Consider the following 25,063-nt stretch of genomic DNA (forward strand, 5'->3'; position numbering starts at 1 on the left):
GAGTTACAAACATTCTTGGGGAGGACTAGGTGGGTCAGCTATGGATCTATAACTATGGACTGCTTGTTAAACCCCTGTATGCACTAACCACCACTGCAAAGAGGCTGTGCAAGCCTTTGAACAGCTGGAGAAAGCCCTGATGTCAGCCCCAGCCTAGGACTTCCAGATGCGAGTAAGCTATTTTTCCTTTTCTCTCATGAGAAGCAAGGGATTGCCTTAGGGAATGGCTGTTTATGAGCAGTTGCAGCCATCTAAACTAAACATAGTGTGCTAAACACTAGATGTGCTAAACATCCAGGAGGCACAAAGATTTACCCTGGGCCAGAAAATGACTGTGTTAGTGTCTGGAAGTGAAAGGTGGGCACTGGCTTTCTCCACAAAAGTTCCTAAAATACCAAGCTATAACGCTGGAACATGATGATATGGGAATTGTGGTTACTAACATCATCAACCCAGCTTCTTTTCTCAGTGGAAATACAGGGGAACCAGTGCACCAGGACTGCTTAGAGACCATCGAGGCCACATACTTGAGCCGTTCGGACCTGAAAGACAGTCCCATGGAAGACGCAGAGGGCTGTTTCATGGATGGAAACAGCTATGTCTTAAGCAATAAAAAGACATGCCAGGGCAAAAACATCGAGTACGCAGAGGGATCCTGAGACTGCTGGAAGCAGTCCAGCTACCTGAGAAAGTGACAATCATGCACATCAAAGTGCACCAGAAAGTGAATTCGGAATTGGGGAGAGGAAATGAGGACAGAGAGGCAAAACTGGCAGCCAAAGGCAAGGTGAAAACAAAACAGGTTTTGATCCCTGACAAGACAGGGGTGATGTCTATACTTATTGGTATTAACTGGTACCTTACTTACCACACTTTGGGGTTCCAGAAACTGTGTCTCCTGATAGGGGACCACATTTTATCTCAGAAGTAGTAGATCAGTAGATCAGTCACTATTTGCGTATGAAATCATGACCTCCTACATGGTGGCATTGGACAAACAACTCCGAAAAGATTGAAAAACATGAGGCTGAGACCCTAAGTAGGGGTTTGGATGAACCTGTGCATAACATATGACCTGGAGATTATGTATATGTAAAGTCTCTTGCAGAGAGGACTCTGGAACCTCAGTGGGAAGGACCATTCCAGATGCTCCTTACCTCCTTCACAGCAATCAAAATTAAGGAGCAGAGTGCATGGATCCATCACACCCGAATGAAAAATGCACATAAATCTCCATGAAGGGTCACGCAAGTCCAACCAGGAAAATTATTTTTCTCATGATTATAATTACAATTCAGGGAGGTAAAGGCACCTCTAGCCAAAAGAATACTGAGTGGCCTTGGTCTCAAGCTTTTATTGGGTGTACTGGAGCCCTGGGAAATACTCTGATCAAAAGGGTTTAAATCTATCAACTGTGGTTATGCATGAAAATCAAGTATATGTGAGGCAAGAATGGAATGTGGATAGAGAACAGGGGATTCAGCAACTTCAGGGGACCGTAGGAGGAGAAATCAAAGTAGGATGCTGAATGGTTTATAGAGCTATCCATAAAAAGGCATCCCAAATTACTATCTCGACTACACCTACAGATAAGAATACAAAGATCTGTATTTCCAATGAATTAGAGTGTTGGCATAATTTTACATTAGTACAGACCGTTTAGGTAGTTTGTCTCTGGGCCTATGATACCATTGGGCTCTCATTCAAATTTAAAATAAATATTATAGCTAAGCCTGTTACAACCCAGAATTTATGAGATTGATCCGTATATAAGCAGGAATACAGGCCAACAGCAAATGCTGTCCAACCCAGAGTGGTCTCTTAAATGTGTTGAACTGCTAATGAAAACTAATGTTTCTGAAATTCAACCAGCATGCTCTCATTTCCTCAAAACATCCTTCGAGGGCTGGACAATCTGGCTGTGAAAGCAAGTGCCCTTCAGGGGCAGAACACAAAGGGGCCTAACAGGAGTGTTAGAGACAGGATTGGGAGTCCTAAATGGAATCTACTCAGAAATACTAATGAACAAATTGGCCATCACAACTAGTGATTTAAGAAAATTAAGGTAACCTTTACAGTCTTCTCTATTAGCTTTAGGAACTAATCAGTTATCAGAAATGTTACCAAAGTGGGAAAAGGTGGAGGAACAAGACCATGAATTAATAGGAAATGCACTCGGTGTGATCCAAGTTAACGTTTCTTTGGCCCTCAGTTGTATACAGGAACAATTATGGATGCAATCAGTGGCCACCTTAATTATAAGAGAAGGTGGTGAGGATACTTTCCCCACTGAAATCCGCCAAGTGGTTTGGGACAGTGCCACTGGCTTAGAGAGGAAGTTTCAGTCCTGGTAGACTCTGGTAAATTTTACCTGTGACCCCATCACTAACACTGCCACAGCCCTTGTGTTGACCATATGTAATGCTTCAATATATGTAATCCATCATTGCATTAGGATTAAGCCATGATAAAACTGTGCTCTATCCTTCTGAACATAGAACATGTGCACAAATAGTGAACGGGATATGGCAAGCTGTAAATTTAGAATCTTACATTACATGAGAACAACAAGGATTCATTTGCTAAATAATGCAATCGATGCTCAAGACATCTGCCTCGACACTGAGCAAAGCATCTGTCACTTTGAGATCCATCTAGATGCTAATCCGAGGCCTGTACTTGCATATATGGGCCAGGGCTGTATATGTTTGAGAACTGCTTGTACCTCTGTAGCAATAGATGAGATAACTATGCATGTCTTTACACTATAAGTGACTGTTTGTTAAGTTGTATGGTGTGCAAGCTAGGAGGAGAACCGCCTTGCACACCAGCGCTGGAAATAAACATACCTGCTTTGTAACTCATTTTGTGTCATAGGATTTGATTCCACAAAACACCAGTTGACTGGAAGTTAGGAAATGTGATGCCCATCTACAAGAAAGGCCAGAAGGAGTATCTGGGGAACTACAGACCTGTCAGTTTGACCTCAGCGCTGGCAAAGGTTATGGAGCAGCTCATCTTGAGAACATACAGAACAAGGCAAGGGATCAGGCCCAGTCAGCATGGGTTTAGGTAAGGCAAGTCCTACTTGACTAACTGGATCTTCTTCTATGACAAGGTGACTCGCTTAATGGATGAGGGAAAGGCTTTGGATGTAGTGTACCTGGACTTCAGTAAAGCCTTTGACACTGTCCCCCACAGCATTCTTCTGGAAAAACTAGCTGCTCATGGCTTGAAGAGGTGTACTCTTCGCTGGGTAAAAAAACTGGGTTGATGGAGTTAAATCTAGTTGGCGTCCTGACACCAGTGGTGTTCAAAGCGCTCAGTACTGGTGCTAGTAGTTTTTAATATATTTATCAATGATCTTGATGAGAGGATCAAGTGCACCTTCAGTAAGTCTGCAGATGACATCAGAAGCAGCTCTCTGGATCACCTTTCTGACTAAGGGGCATTGCTGCCTAGGGGCTGGGGCACATTATAGGATGCAGGGGAAAAGCAGTTTGGGTTCACACAGGACTGATTATAGGATGTTTAGAGCAATAAAAGGGAGGGGTTTAAATAATTTGGGGAGGAACAAGAGTGGGAAAGCAGAGAGGCAAAAGGATAAAAAGGGCCAGTCGTATGTAAATAGTTTGCTGGTCATTATGGTTGCCTGGTCATGCCCTGCGCCCGATCAGCAGTCTGTCCTATCTTCTTATCAAATTCCTTTCTAACTCTTTCCTGGATGAGTGGTTCTCCATTTTGTGTGCATGGCTGTGTATGGGGGTCTGAGTGATGAGATCTCACAAGAGAGGAATAGAGGGGCAGAATCACCTCCCTCAGCCTGCAGGCCACGCTTCTTTTGATGCAGCCCAGGATATGGTTGGCCTTCTGGGCTGTGAGCGCACATTGCCAGCTCATGTCGAGCTTCTCATCGACCAGCACCCTCAAGTCCTTCTCTGCAGGGCTGCTCTCAATCATATCATCCCCCATCCTGTACTGAAATCGGGTATTGCCCCAACCCAGGTGTAGGACCTTGCACTTGGCCTTGTTGAACCTCATGAGGTTCTCAGAGGCCCACTTCTCCAGTCTGTCCAGGTCCCACTGGATGACATCCCGTCCTTCCACTGTGGCAAGTGCACCACTCAGCTTGGTGTCATCTGCAAACTTGCTGAGGGTGCACTTGATCTCACTGTCTATATCATTGATGAAGATATTGAACAGCACCGGTCCCAGTACGGACTCCTGAGAGATACCACTCCTCACGGATCGCCATCTGGATTTTAAGCCATTGACCACTATTCTTTGAATAAGACCATCCAACCAGTTTCTTATCCACCTTATCGTCCACTCATCAAATCCATATCTCTCCAATTTAGAGAGAAGGATGTTGTGGGGGACTGTGACAAAGGCTTTACAGAAGTCCAGATAGATCACATCCATCAGTTTACCCATGTCCACTGCTGCAGTTACCTCATCATAGAAAGACACCAAGTTGATCAGACAGGATTTGCCCCGGTGAAGCCACGCTGGCTGCCATTAATCACCTCCATGTCCTCCATGTGCTTTAGCTTAGCTTCTAGGAGGATCTGTTCCATGATCTTCCCGGGCACAGAGGTGAGGCTGACAGGTTGGTAGTGCTCAGGGTCGTCTTTTCTACCCTTTTTAAAAATGGGCACAAAGTTACCCTTCTTCCAGTCACCAGGCACTTCTCCTGACTGCCATGACTTTTCAAAGGTCATGGAGAGTGGCTTGGCAACCACATCTGCCAATTCCCTCAGGACCCTGGGATGCATCTCATCAGGTCCCATGGACTTATATATGTTCAGGTTCCTCAGGTGGTCACAAACCTGATCCTCCTCTACTGTGGGAGGGGGTTTACTCCCCTGGTCATCATCTTGCTGTCCCATGACCCAGGAGGGGTGAGGAGAGTGGTTATCAGTGAAGACTGAGGCAAAAAAGTTGTTAAGTACCTCAGCCTTCTCCTTGTCTGTTGACACGAGGTCACCATTTCCAACCATCAGTGGGGGTATGTTCTCTTTAACCTTCCTTTTCTGATTGACGTACCTGTAGAAGCCCTTCTTGTTGGTCTTCACTTCCCTTGTCAAGTTCAGCTCCAACTGCGCCTCAGCCTTCCTGACTTCGTCCCTATACAACTGGGCAGTGTCTCTATACATGTCCCAGGTTCCCTGTCCCTGCTTGCACTGCCTGTGCAGTTCCTTCTTCTCCTTGAGTTTGACCAGCAGGTCTCAACCACGCTGGTCTCTTCCCTTCCCTGTCTGATTTTCTACATCTGGGGACTGAGCACTCTTGCGCTTTATGCAAAGCATCCTTAAATATTTTACAGCTCTGTTCCACTCCCTAGTCCCTCAGGACCGTGTCCCAGGGGGTCCTATTGAGTAACTCCTGGAATAGCTGGAAGTCTGCTTTCCTGAAATTTAGTGTCCTGACTATACTCTTCACCTGTCCCATATCCCTCTGGACCTTAAACTCCACCAGTGCGTCATCACTGCAGCCCAGGCTGCTTCCAATACTAGTGTCACTAGTAAGTTTACTTGTATTAGTGACCATCAGGTCCAGTATTGCATCCCCTCGAGTGGGGGTCCCTATGAGCTGAACTAAGAAATTATCCTCAATGCACTCACCTTCCTAGTGGACCCTTTATTACCTATAAGGTGTTTTGGAGAAATATCCTCCCTGACACTTGACACCTGTCCTCCCACCACTTGTCACAGGCTAGCCTGATGTTATCCCCCTCCCCCTTCACATCTAGTTTAAAGCCCTATCTACAAGCCCTGCAAGCTCCTGGGAAAAGACCCTCCTCCCCCTTTGAGAAAGGTGGCTCCCATCCGATACCTGTAGTCCTGGTGCTGTGTAGGCCATCCCATTATCAAAACCCCCAAATTTGTTGCAGTGACACCAGCTACAGAGCCATTAATTAATTGACTTTGTGATGTCACCAACTGTAATTGGACGGAGGGAAGAAAAAATCCCTTGGGCCCCAGATTCCCTCACTAGCCATCCCGAGGCCCTAAAATCTCTTTTAATCCCCCTTGGGCTTTGTACTGCAGCTTCATTCTCTCCCACATGGAGCAGCAGTAATGGGTAATAGTCTGTAGGCCTCATCAGGTTGGGGAGTTCCCTGGCAACATCCCTTACCCGGGCTCCTGAGAGGTAGCAGACTTCCCTGTGAGTGGGGTCTGCTCAACATATTGGACCCTCTGTCCCCCTCAGTAGAGAGTCTCCTACAACTATAACTCTCCTATCTGCCCTCGTGGTAGTTTTAGCAATATGGTGTGTGTGCCGTTTCAGTCTTGGCCCTTGCTCCAATGTAGGTGCATCTTCCTCCGCATTTTCCTTCAGTCTATCCTCCATATCGAGAGCCTCAAATCTGTTGGGGAGAGACACCTGAGGAGGTGTGGGCAAGGAGGGGGTAGGTTTTCTGCCCTGTCAGTGGACTCACTTCCACTCACTACTTCTATTTGATGCCTTGCCTACAACTTGATGGGGGGAAGATACCAGATCCCTTTGATCCTGGGCTTTTTCCTGTGGCTGAGTCTGCTCCTGTATCCTGGAGCTCAGGATGTGGTTCTGTTGGAAAAATGTTAATTTAGCTGAAGAATTAGAGTTTAATTAAGTAAGACTAGAATTATAGGTTATGTATATTGTATTTGGCAATTGATATGTATTGTATTTAGCCTTTAACTTCGTTGATCTTTATAGTTAAGTTTGTGCAGACTTCGTGTCTGTTTCTGTAGACAGTGACAGTTTTCTCACAGACCACATATAACCTTCACAAGTATGATATTAGGGAGTGCTTAGAAAGAATGTACTAACAACCTTATCCGAGCAGAGCCTACGCTTTCACTAACAACCTTATCTGAACACAGTCTACATTTGTGAAGGCCAGAAGCATACCAAGGGCAGTCAACCGAAGATAAAGAAATGCAGGTGTCCACAAATGATGAGACAATTTTCGAATACATATGCATGAAAAATGATGTAATCTGTTGAATATACATTAGATTATGAAACACTTAAGGGTTAAATTGCGGACGCGCCGGGATGGTCTTGGAACCTGATTTGGGTATACCCCAGGTTCCCGGGGCCTCGAAATAAAGCACCACATATAACCTACCTGGACTGGTTATGTGTTTGTCTCTACGCTAACAGTTTTGGCGACCCAGATGGGACCTCGTGGGCATTGCTGAGGCGGCCTGCATCGATCTCGCTCCAGCCGGCACCGAGTGATTCTCGGGGAGCCATCGACCGCAGCCGACCTCCGCTGCCCCCGACGGACCTGGGCTATCGGTAAGACACGGTGCTTTATCGGGAATGGTACCAACTTTGTCGGGTCTTCTGCCTAACTGGGAATAGTACTAAATTTTCCTACGGGTCCTGTGCCCAAATCGGAAAGGTACCATATTTTCTGATCTGTCTGGTAAAAGCCTGCCTGTTAGACGCGGCGAAAGCTACGCTTGGTTGGGCTAGGGAGCTCCAGAGGAAAGCCTAGGCGCCGTCCGTAAGACAGCAGCGAAAGCTCTGCAGGTTCGGCATCAGTGATCTGTTCTGCATTCTCAGTATTAGTGATCTGTTCTGTATTTTTCAGTAATCTGTATTATTTGTTACCTGTATCATTCCTACTCTGTATTATTCGTTTTGCAGGTTCGGCAACAGTGTTCTGATCTTGTATTTTTCAGTAATCTGTATTATTTGTTACATGGAAGTTTGTTTAGTTTGTTGTTTGGTACTGGTCTGGACTGTTATAAAATGCCACCGACACCTAAGTCATCACCGTTAGGGTGTATTCTGATGCATTGGAAAGAGGAGTGGAAGAAGGCGTGTGGGATAATGGTCGTTAGTACAAAATCAGATGAGCAATGTAAGGGATGTGTGACTGAGAAGAAATGTATGAAATGTCTGGCAGTGGAAAATGCTTTGCAGCATAAGGAGGATGATGATTTTGATTTATTAGTGGCTCCGTTGGCCCCACCAGCCCCCAGAGATACTGGAGTAGAAGGTGATGGGGAGGATGAGGTAGAAATAAAAGAACAGGAGTATTCCACTACCCCAGTATCCCACCGAACACGGCAACGGGATATTCAAGTTAAACAGCAGGCACCCAGTGCTATATTAGCACCGCTTCAGCAGGGGGTTGGGGCAGAAGGACCCGTATATGTTAAAGTACCTTTCACTCCAGGAGATCTGATGCTCTGGAAACAATCTGCTGGAACTTATCGGGACAACCCGAGTAAAGTGGCACGAGTTGTAAAGATGATTCTGAAAACCCAAAATCCTGATTGGGATGATATACAGGTATTACTAGATACTCTAATGGACTCCACAGAGAAGGAAATGGTGTTGAGAACTGCCCGCGAGCGAGTTAGAGAAGATATTAGGCAGGGGATTGTCACAGGGACAGTTGATCAGAATTTTCCGACTGAAGATCCCATGTGGGATTATAATACTGCAAGAGGAATGGGTAATCTGAGGAGATATCAGGAATGGATAGTTGTTGGAGTACAAAATGCTATGCCAAAAACAATTAATTGGTCGAAGCTGTATAATGTTAGGCAAGAGAAAACAGAATCCCCGTCTGCGTTTTTGGAGCGGCTTAAAGAGGTGGCGAGGAAATACACAGATTTAGACGTAGAAACAGAGCAAGCTAAGGTGCAGCTGGCCCTGATTTTCTTAGGGCAGTCGCAGGATGACTGCGACTTCGCTGCACGGAAGAGAAGGACCTGGGGGTGCTGGTTGACAGCCGACTGAACATGAGCCAGCAGTGTGCCCAGGTGGCCAAGAAGGCCAACGGCATCTTGGCTTGTATCAGAAATGGGGTCACCAGCAGGTCCAGGGAGGTGATTCTCCCTCTGTACTCAGCACTGGTGAGACTGCACCTTGAATACTGTGTTCAGTTCTGGACCCCTCACCACAAGAAGGATGTTGAGGCTCTGGAGCGTGTCCAGAGAAGAGCAACAAAGCTGGTGAGGGGGCTGGAGAACAAGTCTTATGAGGAGCGGCTGAGAGAGCTGGGGTTGTTTAGTCTGGAGAAGAGGAGGCTGAGGGGAGACCTTATTACTCTCTACAACTACCTGAAAGGAGGTTGTGGAGAGGAGGGAGCTGGCCTCTTCTCCCATGTAACAGGGGACAGGACTAGAGGGAATGGCCTGAAGCTCCGTCAGGGGAGGTTCAGGTTGGATATCAGAAAAAAATTCTTCACAGTAAGAGTCATTGGCTACTGGAACAGGCTGCCCAAGGAGGTGGTCGAGTCACCTTCCCTGGAGGTGTTTAAGGAACGGGTGGATGAAATGCTTAGGGACATGGTTTAGGGAGTGTTAGGAATGGTTGGACTCGATGATCCAATGGGTCCTTTCCAACCTTGTGATTCTGTGATTCTGTGATTAGAAAGAAACTGCAAAAACTGGAGGGCGCGGAGCTGCGTAATCTGGACAGACTATTAGAGACTGCTTGGAAAGTATACAATAACCGCGAGAGGGAGAGTTCTCAAAGACAACAGCGACATCTACTGGCGGTGATGCAGGGCAGAGGCCAGCGCAATCCTGCAGGTCGAGGTAGAGGAAGAGGCTCGGTGTGCGGACGGGAAAGGGGGGCTGGATTTAATTGCTTGCCTAATGACTTAGGACCAAGGCTGAATAGATTAGGCATTAACCAATGTGCATATTGCAAGCAGGAGGGACATTGGAAGAATGCGTGCCCGTACAGAATGAGGCAGAGTTTGCAGCCGGGAATCCCATTTGGAAACACCGAAGTAGCCAAGGCAATGGTTTTGGGAGACTATGAGAATCAGAGCTGACTAGAATCGGGAAAGGATGAACCCTTAGTAAAAGTAAGGCTAGGGGGAAAAGAGGTGCAATTTTTAGTAGATACTGGTGCAACATACTAGGTTTTAAATGATTTATGTGGACAGATAGGGAAAAAGACAACTACAATAGTGGGAGCCACAGGGAAAGAGGAAACCCGGCCATTCATGCAACCCCTAGAATTACGATTTGGAGGAAAGGAAATATGGCATGAATTTTTGTATATGCCTGATTGTCCAATCTCCCTGCTGGGACGGGATTTGTTATCTAAATTAAATGCAAGAATTGTCTTTGAGAATGGAGAATTAATTATGCAAGTTCCAGAATCAAAGTCAGGACAGATACTAGTGTTGAAGGAAAATCCAAAAGTTCAAGTACCCAGAGAGGTAGAAGAGGCAGTGATCCCTACAGTATGGGAAACTGATATACCAGGGAAATAAAAAATGGCTCAACCGATAGTAGTAGAATTGAAGGAAGGAAAGAAAACAGTGCGAATAAAACAATATCCCATAAAATTAGAGGCCCGATATGGAATAGTGAAAATTATTGAAAAATTTTTAAAATTTGGAATATTAGAAGAATGTGAATCAGAATATAATACCCCAATTTTTCCAGTAAAGAAACCAAATGGAGAATATAGATTGGTACAGGACTTAAGGGCTATTAATGAAATCACGAAAGATATACATCCGGTAGTAGCTAACCCATACACATTGTTAACATCTGTGAAGGAGAAATACAAATGGTTTACAGTAATTGATTTAAAAGATGCCTTCTTCTGTATTCCTCTCGACAAAGATAGTAGGAAACTCTTCGCTTTTGAATGGGAGAACCCGCACAATGGACGAAAAAAGCAGTTGACATGGACAAGGCTTCCACAGGGATTCAAGAACAGTCCAACGCTTTTTGGGAACCAGCTGGCAAAAGAATTGGAATCATGGACAATGCAGGAGAAATTTCAGGTACCACGATCACAATATCTTCTGCTACAATATGTGGATGATATTTTAATTGCAACAGAACACAAATCAGTATGTATCCAAGTGACAATTGAAATTTTAAACCAATTAGGCCTCAAAGGGTACAAAGTCTCGAAAGAGAAAGCTCAAATTGCCTGTACAACTGTATTATATTTGGGTTGCGAAATAACACAGGGACAACGACGACTAGGAATGGATCGTATTAGAGCAATCTGTGATTCCAGAGCCTCAAAACTTACATGAATTAAGGACATTCTTGGGTATGGCAGGCTGGTGTAGGTTATGGATACTGGATTATGGACTTATAGCAAAACCTCTATATGAGGCACAGAAGTCACCAACTTTCATCTGGGAAGGACCTCAGAGGGAGGCCTTTAAGAAATTAAAAGAAGCCCTGACTAAGGCACCAGCATTAGCCCTGCCAGATTTGACTAAGGACTTCCAGTTGTTTGTCCATGAAAGGCAACGGCTGGCACTAGGGGTCTTGACACAGAAGTTGGGAAGCTGGAAACGGCCAGTAGGGTACTTTTCTAAACAATTAGACCCTGTGAGTGCTGGCTGGCCATCATGTTTGAGAGCGGTAGTGGCAACGGTGACCCTGATACAAGAAGCCAGAAAACTGACTTTGGGGAAGCGTATTGAGGTATATGTACCTCATATGGTGTTAACAGTCCTAGAACAAAAAGGGGGGTATTGGCTTTCCCCTAGCAGGATGATGAAATACCAGGCAGTGACGGAGTCGACGGGAGACAAGCACATCCGATGATGATCAACAAGTCTCGATTTATTGATACGATAGGCATGCTTTTATAATAGCAGTAATAAGGCTCATACATATTACAAAAGTAAGGCTCATCATTGGTCTGATACAGAGTGTCAGCCCTGCCTCTATTGCTACATTCCTAGGATGTTTGTGGTTTTTCTAGGTCCTGTTTTTATCTCCTGTTATCGCCTAACTTCTTGCTCAGGGAGACTGTGGCCTTGTACGAGGCTGTTATTATTTCACCAGCTGTATTTTCTCACGTCCCTTCTCCTCAAGCCATGTCTCTACAAAAACTCTCCACATTTCCCCCGTTTTCTTTCTGAGCAAGAAGGTTCGTCTGACTCCAAAATGTGGGTTTCCCTATCTGACCGCAGTCTAGCTCGTGCACACTGCGTTTTTCTCTGACTCCATTGCACTAATAAGGATACATTAGGATGGAACAATGATAAATTCCCTCAAATAGTAAGGTCCTCCCTGTGGCTTTGCCGGTATACCATTCCAAGCTCTGTCTCCACAAATTAAAAATATCCTGGGGGGCAATTTCTTCGGGGCCGTAATGTTGGCACCGTTACATCGGGAGTAAAGCTGGCTATTCACTGTTCCTGATTCCAGGGATGAGTCTAGGCTGGCCCAATTTTGCGATTCTTGTTAAAGTCTTTTAGGTTCAGTGGCTCAAAACCGAACCAACCCCCCTGTTTGACATTGGATAAACTGGCATTTGCACTTCCAAAGAGATCTAATTCTTCTGGGGGAGAGTGCAGGGTGATGTTCAAGGACAGTATGATCTTACATTGTTGGCAGCCATCCTCAATCTGAGGGTTACCTCCCCACTGGCGCAGCTGGCTACAGCCCTCAGCGCTCGATAAGTTTTTGCACAGGCTGCTTTCGTTCACAAAACCACAAAATTCCCCTGGGGACCAAACAGGCAAACCTATCAGGCAAGTTCGGAAAGGATTAGTAACCCCTCCTAAGCTAAGGCAAAACGACGATTGACTAGTTTGGTTTGCCAATGTTACCCAGATGTTATCTCTTGGCTGATTGAAGCGTGTAAAGCGTATAACTCCTGCTATGCTGGCTACTACAGCACTAAGCAATACAGCAGAAACAGGCTTCATTTTTCTCTTCTATCCTTTCTCCCCCTATTTCTTTTAGTCCTTACTGTTCCTAGCTGTTGCAGTTTTAACTCCTGTAACTTGCTCAAGCACTGATCCAATTCCCTGTCAATATCTCCTCTTATGGGCCCTACCATGGAATGCTGTGTTATGGGTACCAATTTGCTACACCTCGCAGAGATAATATGAGATCTACCTTGAACTATAACCCTTTTAACAATATTCTCCAATTCCCAACGGTAGTAAGCCAATATTTTCTGTTCAGGTGCTTCAAAAAATGCTAAGGCCGTGGTTGTTGCTAGCCTTGTTTGCTCTTGCAGCTCTCTCTGCCAGCTGTTAAAGTTATGGTTAAATGCACACCTGTTACACCATAAGTCACGTACTAGGGACTGTTCTATCCAAAAGATCTTATCGCAACCCCGACAGTATAAAGCTACCCAAGCAGCACAACATGGATTATTACAATCAAGACAATTTTGACCCGCTGGCCCCATATGTAATACTTCCGATAACCGTCAAATAGTTGTAATTAGTCCTTCAAAGGTCTGGCAGTGCTTCAAAACCCTGTTGATGGCTTTCGAGTATCCTTTCAACTGTGACAGCAGCGGTCGTAGGATCAGTGGCAGCTTCTCCTCTATTCTCCTCTTGTCTTCCTCCGTCAGATTGCTTGGCAGTTGTTGCATCGAGAACGGGTTTAGTCCACCTTGCAGGCACCCATACCGGTCCTGTAGGGGTAGAGACACAAAGATATCCCCTCCCCCAAAACATAACCTTAGCAGGATCTTTCCATAACCCTGTCTTAGGGTCTCTGTATTTCACCCACACGTCCTTTTTCTGCTCGGTAGTTTCATTTGGCCGATGATGTAATTCTGCTGGAGGGTACTCTGCATCCCCAAATATGCACAAGTGATTGATCACAAATAAGCTCTTCAATAGCCTTGCCTGGGGATCAGCAATCTTTTCATGTTTTGCAAGTACCTTTTCAGAGTGCCATTAGCCCTTTCGATGATAGCTTGCCCTGTTGGGGAGTTTAGAATGCCTGTGATATGCTCAATTCCCCAACTCTTTAAGAAACCTTCTATTCTCTTGCTAATGTAAGCAGGCCCATTATCCATTTTAATCCTTTTTGGCGTCCCCATTACTGCAAAACAGCTATATAGGTGCCTTTCCACGTGGATAGCCTTTTCTCCTGCCTGTGCTGTTGCCCAAATGAACTTACTATAGGTGTCAATAGATACATGCACATACTTCAATCTACCAAAGTTAGGGACATGCGTAACATCCATTTGCCATAACTCATTTGATTGTAGTCCCCGTGGGTTTACCCCTAGGCCTAGACCACCACCTCCATTGTGATGGCTGCAAATCGGGCAGGCCCTAACTATGGCCTTCGCCTCTGCCATTGTGATTTTGAACTCTCGGTGCAAGCCCTTTGCATTTTGGTGAAACATAGAGTGAGCTTCTCTGGCTAGCAGCTGGCCTGGCAGTGGAGTGCCCTGAGCCACAGACACTAGTCTGTCTGCTCTAGCATTACCCTCACCCAAGCCAGCTTCCCATTTATGGCTTCTAATATGAATCACAGCATAAGCGTGCTCCCTTAACCTTGTAGCCTTTTTTAACTGTACCAACAACTCATACAGCCTCCGGTTTTGCACCTCTTTTATAGAGGCGTCTTCGATTCTAGCTACGACCCCAGCAACATACAAAGAGTCTGTTACGATGTTCAGTGGTCCTCTTAGCTGTGATATTGCCCATACTACTGCTAAAAGTTCCATAGTCTGTAGACTGTCTGCAGCTTCTGCTTGTAAAATCTGATGTTTCCATAGTCCCTTTTCTTGCCATGTTATTGCAGCAGTTCTGGATTTTCTGCCAGCATCCGTGAACGCCGTAAGAGCATCTGCGATAGGGGAATTTTCTCGTTTTGGCCGAGTGATCCAATTCCATTCCCCAATCCATTGAACTGGCGCCTGCCGGAGCTTTTCTGTTTCAATGGGGCAGCTCGCACCTAAAAGTGCCTCCTGCAGCTCCTCGCTATTACACAAGTACCAGTCCAAGGTATCCTTTTTAATTGGCATCCTGATTACTGCTGGCTCGGTTCCAGCTACTTGTAGCATTCTCTCCTTGCCTTTCTTTATTAAGTCTGCTAGCATTTCGACCTTTTGAACCAGAGTTTTGGTTTGTTGTAACGTGGGGGAAATCCACTCCAATACCCTTATCTCCCCCGTTTTCTTTTGCAATTGAGTCAGTGCCCCAAGGAGGTATTTGGGACCGTTCCAGATCGTCAGGTCTATGGATAATTCTGGATCTCGCCGATGGACTTGCCCCTGTGTAACGCAGTCCATTATATTCTGAAGAGTGTGCTGTTGTTCCGGAGTAACACGGATAGGTCTTGATGGGTCCGTACCTTTGAGAAGTGGGCGTAATTCGTCCAGCAGTTCATTTGGTATTCCCACAATCGGTTTTAACCATTGAAGGTCGCCCAGTAACTTCTGAGCCTCATTCAGAGTTGTGAGTTTTGTTTGCAGTTGTAGCTTCTGGGGTTTAACTATTTGTTCCGACATTGTCCATCCCAAATATTTCCACGGAGGTGTTGTTTGAATTTTCTCAGGGGCTATAACAAGGGAAAATTGTGCCAAGGCAGTCCGTATCTCCTGAATTTGCTGTTCAGTAAAAGGTTTTGGTTGGGCAAACAATATATCATCCATATAGTGATAAATCACTACATTTGGCCATCTCTTTCTCAGGGGCTGTAATGCAGAGTCAACATAAATTTGGCATAAAGTAGGACTATTGCGCATTCCCTGCGGGAGTATTGTCCATTCAAATCTTTGGTCCGGCCCCTCCCTGTTAAGTGCAGGCAATGTAAATGCAAATCGCATCATGTCTTGTGGATGAAGGGCAATAGTAAAAAAGCAGTCTTTAAGATCAATAATTAGTAGTGGCCAATCCTTAGGAATCATTGCGGGATTAGGTAATCCTGGTTGTAAAGCCCCCATGGGTTCCATTTGGGCATTGACAGTACGCAAATCATGTAACAAACGAAACTTTCCTGATTTCTTTTTGTTCACAAAAATTGGAGTGTTCCAGGGGCTTGTGGACAGTCGCAGATGCCCCTGTTCGTATTGCTCCTTCACTAGATCATGAGCACGCAGGAGACTCTCCCTTTTTAAAGGCCATTGCTTAACCCACACCGGAGAGCTGGTTTTCCAGGTAATGGGTATCGGGAAAGTCCAGGCAACGGCCACTACCCCAAAGGGTGCTCATTGGTTAGCCCCACTCCCAATTGGGTCAGAATGTCCCGCCCTATAAGGCACTGCACGGTAGGTGGCAATTGGACTACCGAGAAAGTAGCTGTTAATTGTTTTCCATCGATGTTCACCTTGATAGGAGGGGAACGACTGGCCAGGGTTAAACCTCCAACCCCGGTCACTGTGGTGGCAGCCGGTTGTAAAGGCCAATGTGGAGGCCAGCAATTAGGGCTAATAATGCTGGAATCAGCCCCAGTGTCCAAAAGGCCTGAAAATGACCTCTTTTGTCCTTGATATTCCACCTCCACGGTTTTCTTGGGCCTTTCATTAAGATTTAAAGTCAGCAAGGTCAGGCCGCCAGTGGATCCGAAACCTTTTTCTCCCCTCTCTTGTTCCCTTATAGGCTTTATCTCTTTTGTCATTTGCTCCAACGGTACCAATTGAGCAATTCTCTGTCCCTTATTAATTTGAACAGGTGGAAAAGGAGTATGCACCATGATCATAATTTCTCCAGTAAAGTCCGCATCAATAACACCAGGTAACACAAATAATCCAATCATAGAGGCAGACGATCGTCCTAATAGCAGTGCACCCACCGCTCGACCTTGTATAACAATAGGTCCTTTAATTCCTGTTGGGATCTTTTGTGGGTGCGATGTCATTAGCGTGATTTCTACTGCTGCTGCCAAGTCCAGCCCGAGGCTCCCTGTGGTGGCAGGTTGGGGGCAGGGAAGGTCGGTTGAGCTGCAGCGGCGACTTGTGTCTGAGCGCGGCCACTGCGATTCGCGCTCCTGCCGGAGTTTCCCGACCTCCGCCGACAAGCGCCCGTAGTGTGAGTATCCGAACGGCACTTTCGGCACCATATCCCTGGAGCCTGGCATTCTCGGCGCATGTGACCCATGCCTCCGCATCTGTAGCATCGCGTACGGGTTCCCGATGGAGCCGAATTAACTGCGGCTGACGCTTGAAGGGGTGCGAGAGCAGCTAACACCTGATTTTGTGAAGCCTTTGCCTGTTCCTGTAATCCCAGCCCCAGCTGCTTAATAGCATCTACTAAAAATGCTTGTGATCCTAACGGCATTTGAGCCATCCTTTCTAATGCCTCCTCTATGGTCCAATTTGCACCCAAGGTGTTAATCACAGTCCGTGTAGCCTGATTGCAATTTTGAAGAGCGCACTGTTTTAGCAGTGCCCCTCGCATGTATTCGGGTACCCCTGCTTTTTCTATTGCGGCAGCAGCCTTATCTATAAATGCACCAAACGGTTCTTCCCGACCCTGCTTGATTCCCATATATACGGGTACTCCTCCAGGTTCTTTTACCTTATCTATAGCCAATCTGACCAATCTCATAGCCTCTCGGCACTTGTCTGGTCCCACCATAGCCTGAGCTTCCGTGCGGAGAAACGCTCCCAGCCCCATAAGCTCATCAGCTGTCACTCCATGAAGAGGATCTGCTGGCTGCCTCTGTACTGCCACGCATTCGTTAACAATCGCTTGCCAATGTGCATTAAATAAAAGCTGTTGATGCTGTGTAAATATTAACTTTGCTATTCCTCTACAATCAGCGGGCAGAAGCACTTGAGTGCCCCATATGTAGTCTAACATCTGCTTTACTGGCTCACTTGTCACCCCGAACTGGCTGACTGTAGATCGCAACTGTGACAGCAATTTCCAATCGAGGGCAGTAATTGTTGCCATCAGTCCTCCACCTGCCTGAGCCTGGAAGATCACCGGGCATGCTAGCTGTGCTGCTGCATTAACCGCACAGTGATCTCCCCTTTCCAAGCCGTCTTTTGCAAGCGCAGCCCAAGCTTCTCTCCGCTCCCTGGCAATGACCTCCGCTAACTCGCTTTCCGCCCCAGGGGTTGTCTCATTGCCCAGAGGGAGAACGGCCGGGGGCGCTTTCGGCCGCGGCCCCTGCTCTTCGGGGGGTGCGGACGGCCCCTGCTCTTCGGGGGGTGCGGACGGCTCAGAAGCTGCCTCTGAGCCAGAGCCAGAAGGCGGTGGCGGCAGGGGGGGGGTAAAGCCACCTGCGTGACTGTAGGGGGCAAAGGAGTAGTTTGGGACCATTCTCTTTCATAGTTTCTATTTTTTGTGTGAGCAGCAGATGCTTGCTCAGCTGCTTTCTTTTCTGCCTGGTACTGTAAAAGCTCGTTATGTACCACTCTCCATAGCTTTCCCAACTTTTTTGCCATTTTATCATCCTGTAATGTAGCCTCCCACAACACATCTCCGAACTTTCGCCACTCTGTCAGCTCATGTACGGTATGCGGATTTATGAATAAGCCTTTAGCATGCCCATATGTTAAAAGACTCGTTAACTCCTTCTGCAAATCTATTCCCTTAACCCGCCGCTCTTCCAGGAAAGCGGAAAATAAATTATATGCTGCTTGCCTTTCCATACCTAATTTATCAGCGCTGTTGCAGCCCCTCAAGGTCTCGGCAGCACGTATCAGCCGGGCCCATCTATATGGTCACCCAGAGCACGGCGCGTCCTCAGGCTTGTCTATACAGTCACCTTACTTTTATTCGCGCTTATTGCTGTCCCGGCTGCTTCGGGACCCGAACTTTTACCCTGTCGTCGCTCGTCCGTGGTTCAATGCCTGCATTTTGCTCCGGCATGTCGGGGATCACCATTTGACGGGGTCGTCCGTGGTGTCCAGTGGGTACATCGGGGTCACCATTTGACGGAGTCGACGGGAGACAAGCACATCCGATGATGATCAACAAGTCTCGATTTATTGATACGATAGGCATGCTTTTATAATAGCAGTAATAAGGCTCATACATATTACAAAAGTAAGGCTCATCATTGGTCCGATACAGAGTGTCAGCCCTGCCTCTATTGCTACATTCCTAGGATGTTTGTGGTTTTTCTAGGTCCTGTTTTTATCTCCTGTTATCGCCTAACTTCTTGCTCAGGGAGACTGTGGCCTTGTATGAGGCTGTTATTATTTCACCAGCTGTATTTTCTCACGTCCCTTCTCCTCAAGCCATGTCTCTACAAAAACTCTCCACAAGGCAGTACTGACCGAACAAGATGATGTAAGTTTAAAAACAACTAATTTGTTAAATCCAGCAGCCTTCTTAGGAGTACCTATGGAAGACGGCCCTTTGGAACATGACTGTGTGGAAGTTATCGAACACACTCATGCAACAAGGGCTGACTTAAAGGATACCCCACTTGAACAGCCTGATCAAGAACTTTTTACAGATGGAAGTAGTTATGTAGAAAACGGGACACGATATGCCGGATATGCGGTAACCACACAAAATAGGGTAATAAAAGCAGAGGCTCTTCCTGTAGGAACTTCAGCACAGCGAGCAGAAATAATAGCTCTCACGAGAGCCTTGGAATTGAGCAGGGATCAACGAGTAAATATATGGACGGACTCAAAATATGCATTTGGAGTGGTTCATATACATGGAGCACTATGGAAAGAACGAGGACTCCTATCTTCACAAGGTACGAATATAAAATACCAAAAAGAAATTCTGAATTTGATAACTGCTGTACAGTTACCCAAACAGGTGGCGATCATGCACTGTAAGGCACATCAAGGAGGAGATTCCAAAATAGCTGAAGGGAATGCGTTAGCAGACCGGACAGCTCGACGGATTGCACGACAGGTATCAAATATGATGGCCTTAATACCCACGAAGGTAAGCCCTTTACAAATTTATTTAACGCAGAAGCCGAAGTACTCGGAGGAGGACGAGAAATTAGCCAGATTACTGAAGGCCCAGTTGGGTTCAGATGGATGGTACCTAACTGCAACCGGACAAGTAATTGTACCAACAACTATTATGCGGACAGTTTTGCAAACGGAACATCAGAAATGTCACTGGGGAGCAGAAGCTTTAGTGGCATATCTAAAGCGCAGCATAATCTCAACACGGATGTTAACAATGGCAAGGTCAATAAATTCAAAATGTGAAATCTGTTTGAGGAACAATCCGGTGGTTAGGAAAGGAATAGAAATGGGACATATCAGAGTAGGTATGGAACCAGGTGATTATTGGCAAATTGATTTTGTAGAATTACCTAAAAGTCAAGGATACAGGTATTTGTTAGTCGGGGTTGACACTTTTTCTGGATGGCCAGAAGCCTTTCCTTGTCGCACCAACCAAGCTAAGGAGACAGTGAAATGGCTGCTGCGAGAGATTATTCCAAGATTTGGGGTACCCCTAGGCCTATCTTCAGATAGGGGACAGCACTTCGTAGCAACTATAGTTCAAGAGGTAAGCAGAATGCTAGGAATCTCTTGGAATCTCCACACAACGTGAAGACCACAGTCAAGTGGACAAGTAGAAAAGATGAATCAGACAATTAAGCGGCAAATCAGTAAAATATGTCAGGAGGCTAAAATTCAATGGCCACAGGCGTTACCAATAGCACTCCTAAGAATAAGAATTAAGCCAAGGAGTGGGATGACAGTAAGCCCTTATGAAATCCTTTTTGGGAAACCATATGAGGCGCCGCAACCAAATCTAAATGTACATATAAAAGGGAATCAAGATGTATATAACTATGTACTGTCTCTCAGTAGAACTCTGACGCGACTACGAAGTGCCCTGATCTGGAACCGTCCGTTATCATTAGAAAATCCAGTACACGAAATTGAGCCAGGAGACCAGGTCTACGTTCGAGATTGGAATGAAGAACCACTGAAAGAACGGTGGAATGGACCATACTTGGTACTACTAACAACATTTACTGCGGTAAAAGTAAAAGGAATAGACTCTTGGATTCATTATACCCGAGTGAAAAAGGTTGCTAGAAATTGGGAATTAGAAACTCTTGGACCAACAAAACTGAGACTGAAAAGCAGATAAATGTCGAATTCTGTGTATAGTACCTTAATTGTAATCTGGTTCTTGACACCCCTAATGGTTATCACTTTTGTAAAGGTTCCGCAGAAAAAGGAAATGATGAAATCTGTCACTGGACAAAATGCCACTCTGTTTTGCAAGTTCAAAAACACTGTCCCGAGGAATTTAGAATCAAACAGGTATGGATGGGGATTGAAGGGAAAACAGAAATCTAGAGACAAGGTGTCAAATAAATTCTGTTTATGTAACCCCCTTCAGGATCATGGGATAAAGGCAGGACATTCATACTATCAGATTCCTCTGGACAGTGATATACTTATCTATTGCCTATTGGATGATCCACTACCTAGGGAGTTTGGATGGACAAGGAAAGGGAAGGAAATCCCTAATGATAACAGGCATTTAACAGAATTAAGATTAGGAGGAATGTTAGTTCAGACTATTAGACGAATAGATGAATCAGATATGGGGGCATATAGATGCCAATACCAGAATGAAACTGCTTCTGGATACAGTGAAATAAACATCACTAGAATTAGAGTAAAACGAGCAATAGAATCAACCCAACTGCCCCAGGTAATGAATATACCTCGGGGTGATCCTGAAGAAAACCTGATAATTGGCTTAATCAAAGATTTTGCAAAAATGCAGAATACTAGTAGAATTACTGCATGTTTACCCTTGCCGAAAACAGCAGGGGAACCAATAAAATGGGGAATAATGACTTTTCCATTCCCAAAGAATGTAGGGAATAATACAGTATGCAAACAAGAAACGAGAGTGTTACAGGTGAAACAAAAACAGTATATAAAGCAGCAATGGAAATTGCCAGGAAGGCGAGAGGATTGTTACAAATTACTAAACCATCAGTTTGTCCAAAGTAATTCAATGTTTAGTTTTGGAGACGTGGGATGGTGTACATATGATGTGGTTAAAGAAATCATAGCCCCTCAGGAGAGGAAGGAGTGGGTATGCCGAGAAAAGGATGAGGTAAACACAAAATGGGATTCTGTCTGGTCAACTAGCATCTTACAAAAATTCCAATATGGAGGTGACACACCTTGCAGATACTCGACAATACATAGTATGGGTAACTTTGTATGGGCAGCTAACGATGGAACCTGGACTACCCTCCCAGTGACAGGACCAGTACGGGAAATAACTTTGGGCTTACCTACCCTATGCCCGATTTGGAAGCGATCCCCTTTTAAAGGTAAATTAGAAACCTTACAGATTCGAACTAGAAGAGACATAGACAATGATATTGAAGATATAGATGATATTTGGCAAGAACCTTCAACTGGGGTTAAAGTAGGTTGGGCGCTGGAATCTCTTTTTGCTCAGGTAGCTGCGTATCGTAATAGGGAAATGATTTACAATTTAATTGGACAAACTGAAAGGTTAGCTAGAGTAACCAAGAAGGGATTCAGAGATCTAAATTTGCAATTGCAGGCCACAACCAAAATGACCTTGCAGAACAGAATGGCATTAGATATATTGCTATTAAAAGAACATGGAGTATGCGGGTACCTCAAAGACCGGACTGATCATTGCTGTGTACATATACCAAATGTAACTGCGGACATAGAATATGATATTTCACAACTCGGGAAAATAGAAAAAGAGGCTGAAAGAGAAAAGGAGGTAATTAGTCATAACTGGATTGGGGAACTGTTCAATGGATTAGGAATTCATCTTACTGGCTGGATTCAATCCCTGGCTGAAACACTATTTACCCTCCTGATTATCTTTCTTGCAATTTGTCTGGTATACCTGTGTATCCGAAAAGAAATTGTTCGTAAAAGCAATTGGACGCACAGAATCATTGGAGCCATCACATGAGAATACCCACAACACCCAACACCCCCACTGATTTACCAAGAAACAGCTATGTAAATGAAAATACTTGCAGAAAATGAAGTATTTTCAAAGGGGGGGAATGTTGGAAAAATGTTAATTTAGCTGAAGAATTAGAGTTTAATTAAGACTAGAATTATAGGTTATGTATATTGTATTTGGCAATTGATATGTATTGTATTTAGCCTTTAACTTCGTTGATCTTTATAGTTAAGTTTGTGCAGACTTCGTGTCTGTTTCTGTAGACAGTGACAGTTTTCTCACAGACCACATATAACCTTCACAAGTATGATATTAGGGAGTGCTTAGAAAGAATGTACTAACAACCTTATCCGAGCAGAGCCTACGCTTTCACTAACAACCTTATCTGAACACAGTCTACATTTGTGAAGGCCAGAAGCATACCAAGGGCAGTTAACCGAAGATAAAGAAATGCAGGTGTCCACAAATGATGAGACAATTTTCGAATACATATGCATGAAAAATGATGTAATCTGTTGAATATACATTAGATTATGAAACACTTAAGGGTTAAATTGCGGACGCGCCGGGATGGTCTTGGAACCTGATTTGGGTACACCCCAGGATCCCGGGGCCTCGAAATAAAGCACCACATATAACCTACCTGGACTGGTTATGTGTTTGTCTCTACGCTAACAGTTCCACCAGTCTATCTCTAGCTCACTCTCCCTGATGCTCCTCAGCCTCTCTACTTCCTCTTTCAGCTCTGCTACCAGGCTGAGGAGCTAGTCCACCTGCTCACACCTAATGCAGCCATTGCCCTTGCTGCCCCGTTTCCAGTGCAAGCTGGTGGCACTCCCTGCAGCCTGAGACCTGGATGGCTGCATGCTTTCCTGGGAGCTCAGTCTGGACTGATGCGTCCCTTCTGGCAGGTGCAGAGGATGCAGCCGCTCGCCGGGTGGACACTGTGGCTGGACTCCCTCTCATCAACCGAGTTTACCTTCTGAGCATGGAGCCTGCGCCCTCCCTGTGAACCCTGCCTTCGCAAACTGATCTCACAAATTGTTTGCACACTCCTGTTTGTGGCACTCCCTGAAGACCATTTAAATTGGCCGCTTCTGGGACTGCCCCGGCTGCGTCAGCCACCATGTATCATTCTGTGCTTCCAGGAGTCTGGACTGGCCTGCTGGGCTTCCTTCAGGGTTCCTGGGCTTCCCTTGCTCTGGCAAGCGCCCCTTCACCTCGATCTAGTGCCCAGCTGCAGCACTTACCATGTCTGCTGCCGAACCACGTCGTTTCTTTGTTTCATGAATGTGTCACTGCTAGTGAAGATCAAGCCAGACTAGCTGGTGAAGAAATTGTGTGGCCTGGGTGCAACTGGGGTGAAAAGGTCTCTAAGGGCCAGCTCTATGTGTGACTGTGCCTGTGTCTTCTGTGGGACCAGGGGAGATCCAGCCAACTCAGAGTATGAAACTGCCTGTATAGCAGGGTGAGAGCACTGTTTGGAGGGCAGTTATTTGGACCTAGAAAGTCCTGGCCAGCTCTCTGTGTGTGTGCAACAGTCTGTACCAACCACTGGAATGGGATTGTGGCCTCGGGGACTCATACATCCAGGGGCTAGCAACTGGGGAGCCTGGGATCCAGGGACAGCTAATTGGGCAGACTTGAGTGTCTGAGCTCAGTTGCTGGAGGGATCAACCTTGTACGTATGTGTGTGTGTATATATATAGTCTCATTAGTGGACTTACATCCTTCTCAGCCAGATGGGAGTAGGATGAGATCATTGGTGCTGTCTATGTTTGTATGAAGGCTCTGAGTGTCTGTGAGCTGCATTGCCAGCTATGTATTTGAAGTCCGACACAAAAACCCCTGAGACTGTGCCTGTAACTCTTTCTTTAACAAATTAAGAAAATCAACTACAATCACCTTCAAAATAGGTCCCTTCTGAACTGACACAAAGCTGCGTACGATGCTACCAACACTCAAAGCAATTCTGCAGACCATTTTCTGAAAGGCTGTTGAGGATTTCCATTCTTTTTGCTTTCACATCTCCTGACAAAAAATGGGTTCCTTTGAGCACAGACTTGATCTCTGGGAAGAGGTAGAAATTGCAGGGAGCCAGGTCTGGTGAACATGGTTGTTGTCTGAAAAGTCAGATTCATTATCCCACACACAAATAGCCAATCTCACATGCCAAGTTGAGATGTATTACAGAGCTGAGCAAGTCTGTGTGCTCAGTGCCTCTTCACAAATCGAACACACCTGACAGGAGCTTCTGCACTCAGTTTATTAGAAAAGTTACAGGTGACTGCATCTGTAAAGAGGGACTTTACTTCTTTGTTTGCCTTAAACATTTTGTCTGAAGGCTGGCCATTTGTGTCTTTGTTTCGTGGCCGAGCAATGAATAGTGGAGGGGGTGCAGCAGCAAGCCTCCCCAAGGACGGATTTTAGGATATCGCCAGAGGGCCTAATCTGAGGCACCAGGTTCAATTGGAGGGGAGGTGCGGG

General features: G+C 45.6%; 1 protein-coding gene across 1 annotated transcript; it reads left to right on the forward strand.

The window, feature by feature from the left end:
* Positions 1-7,027: 7,027 nt before the first annotated feature.
* Positions 7,028-20,671, forward strand: LOC128850194 (uncharacterized; the record flags this gene model as incomplete). The annotated part of the gene is made up of 4 exons (XM_054053181.1): positions 7,028-7,290; positions 10,603-10,762; positions 19,424-19,567; positions 20,455-20,671. Coding segments are annotated over 4 exons (642 nt in total), but the record flags the coding sequence as incomplete, so codon positions are not given.
* Between the last annotated feature and the right edge of the window lie 4,392 nt (positions 20,672-25,063).

Source organism: Cuculus canorus, chromosome W (assembly GCF_017976375.1).
Source record: "Cuculus canorus isolate bCucCan1 chromosome W, bCucCan1.pri, whole genome shotgun sequence".
Taxonomy (NCBI): Eukaryota; Metazoa; Chordata; class Aves; order Cuculiformes; family Cuculidae; genus Cuculus; species Cuculus canorus.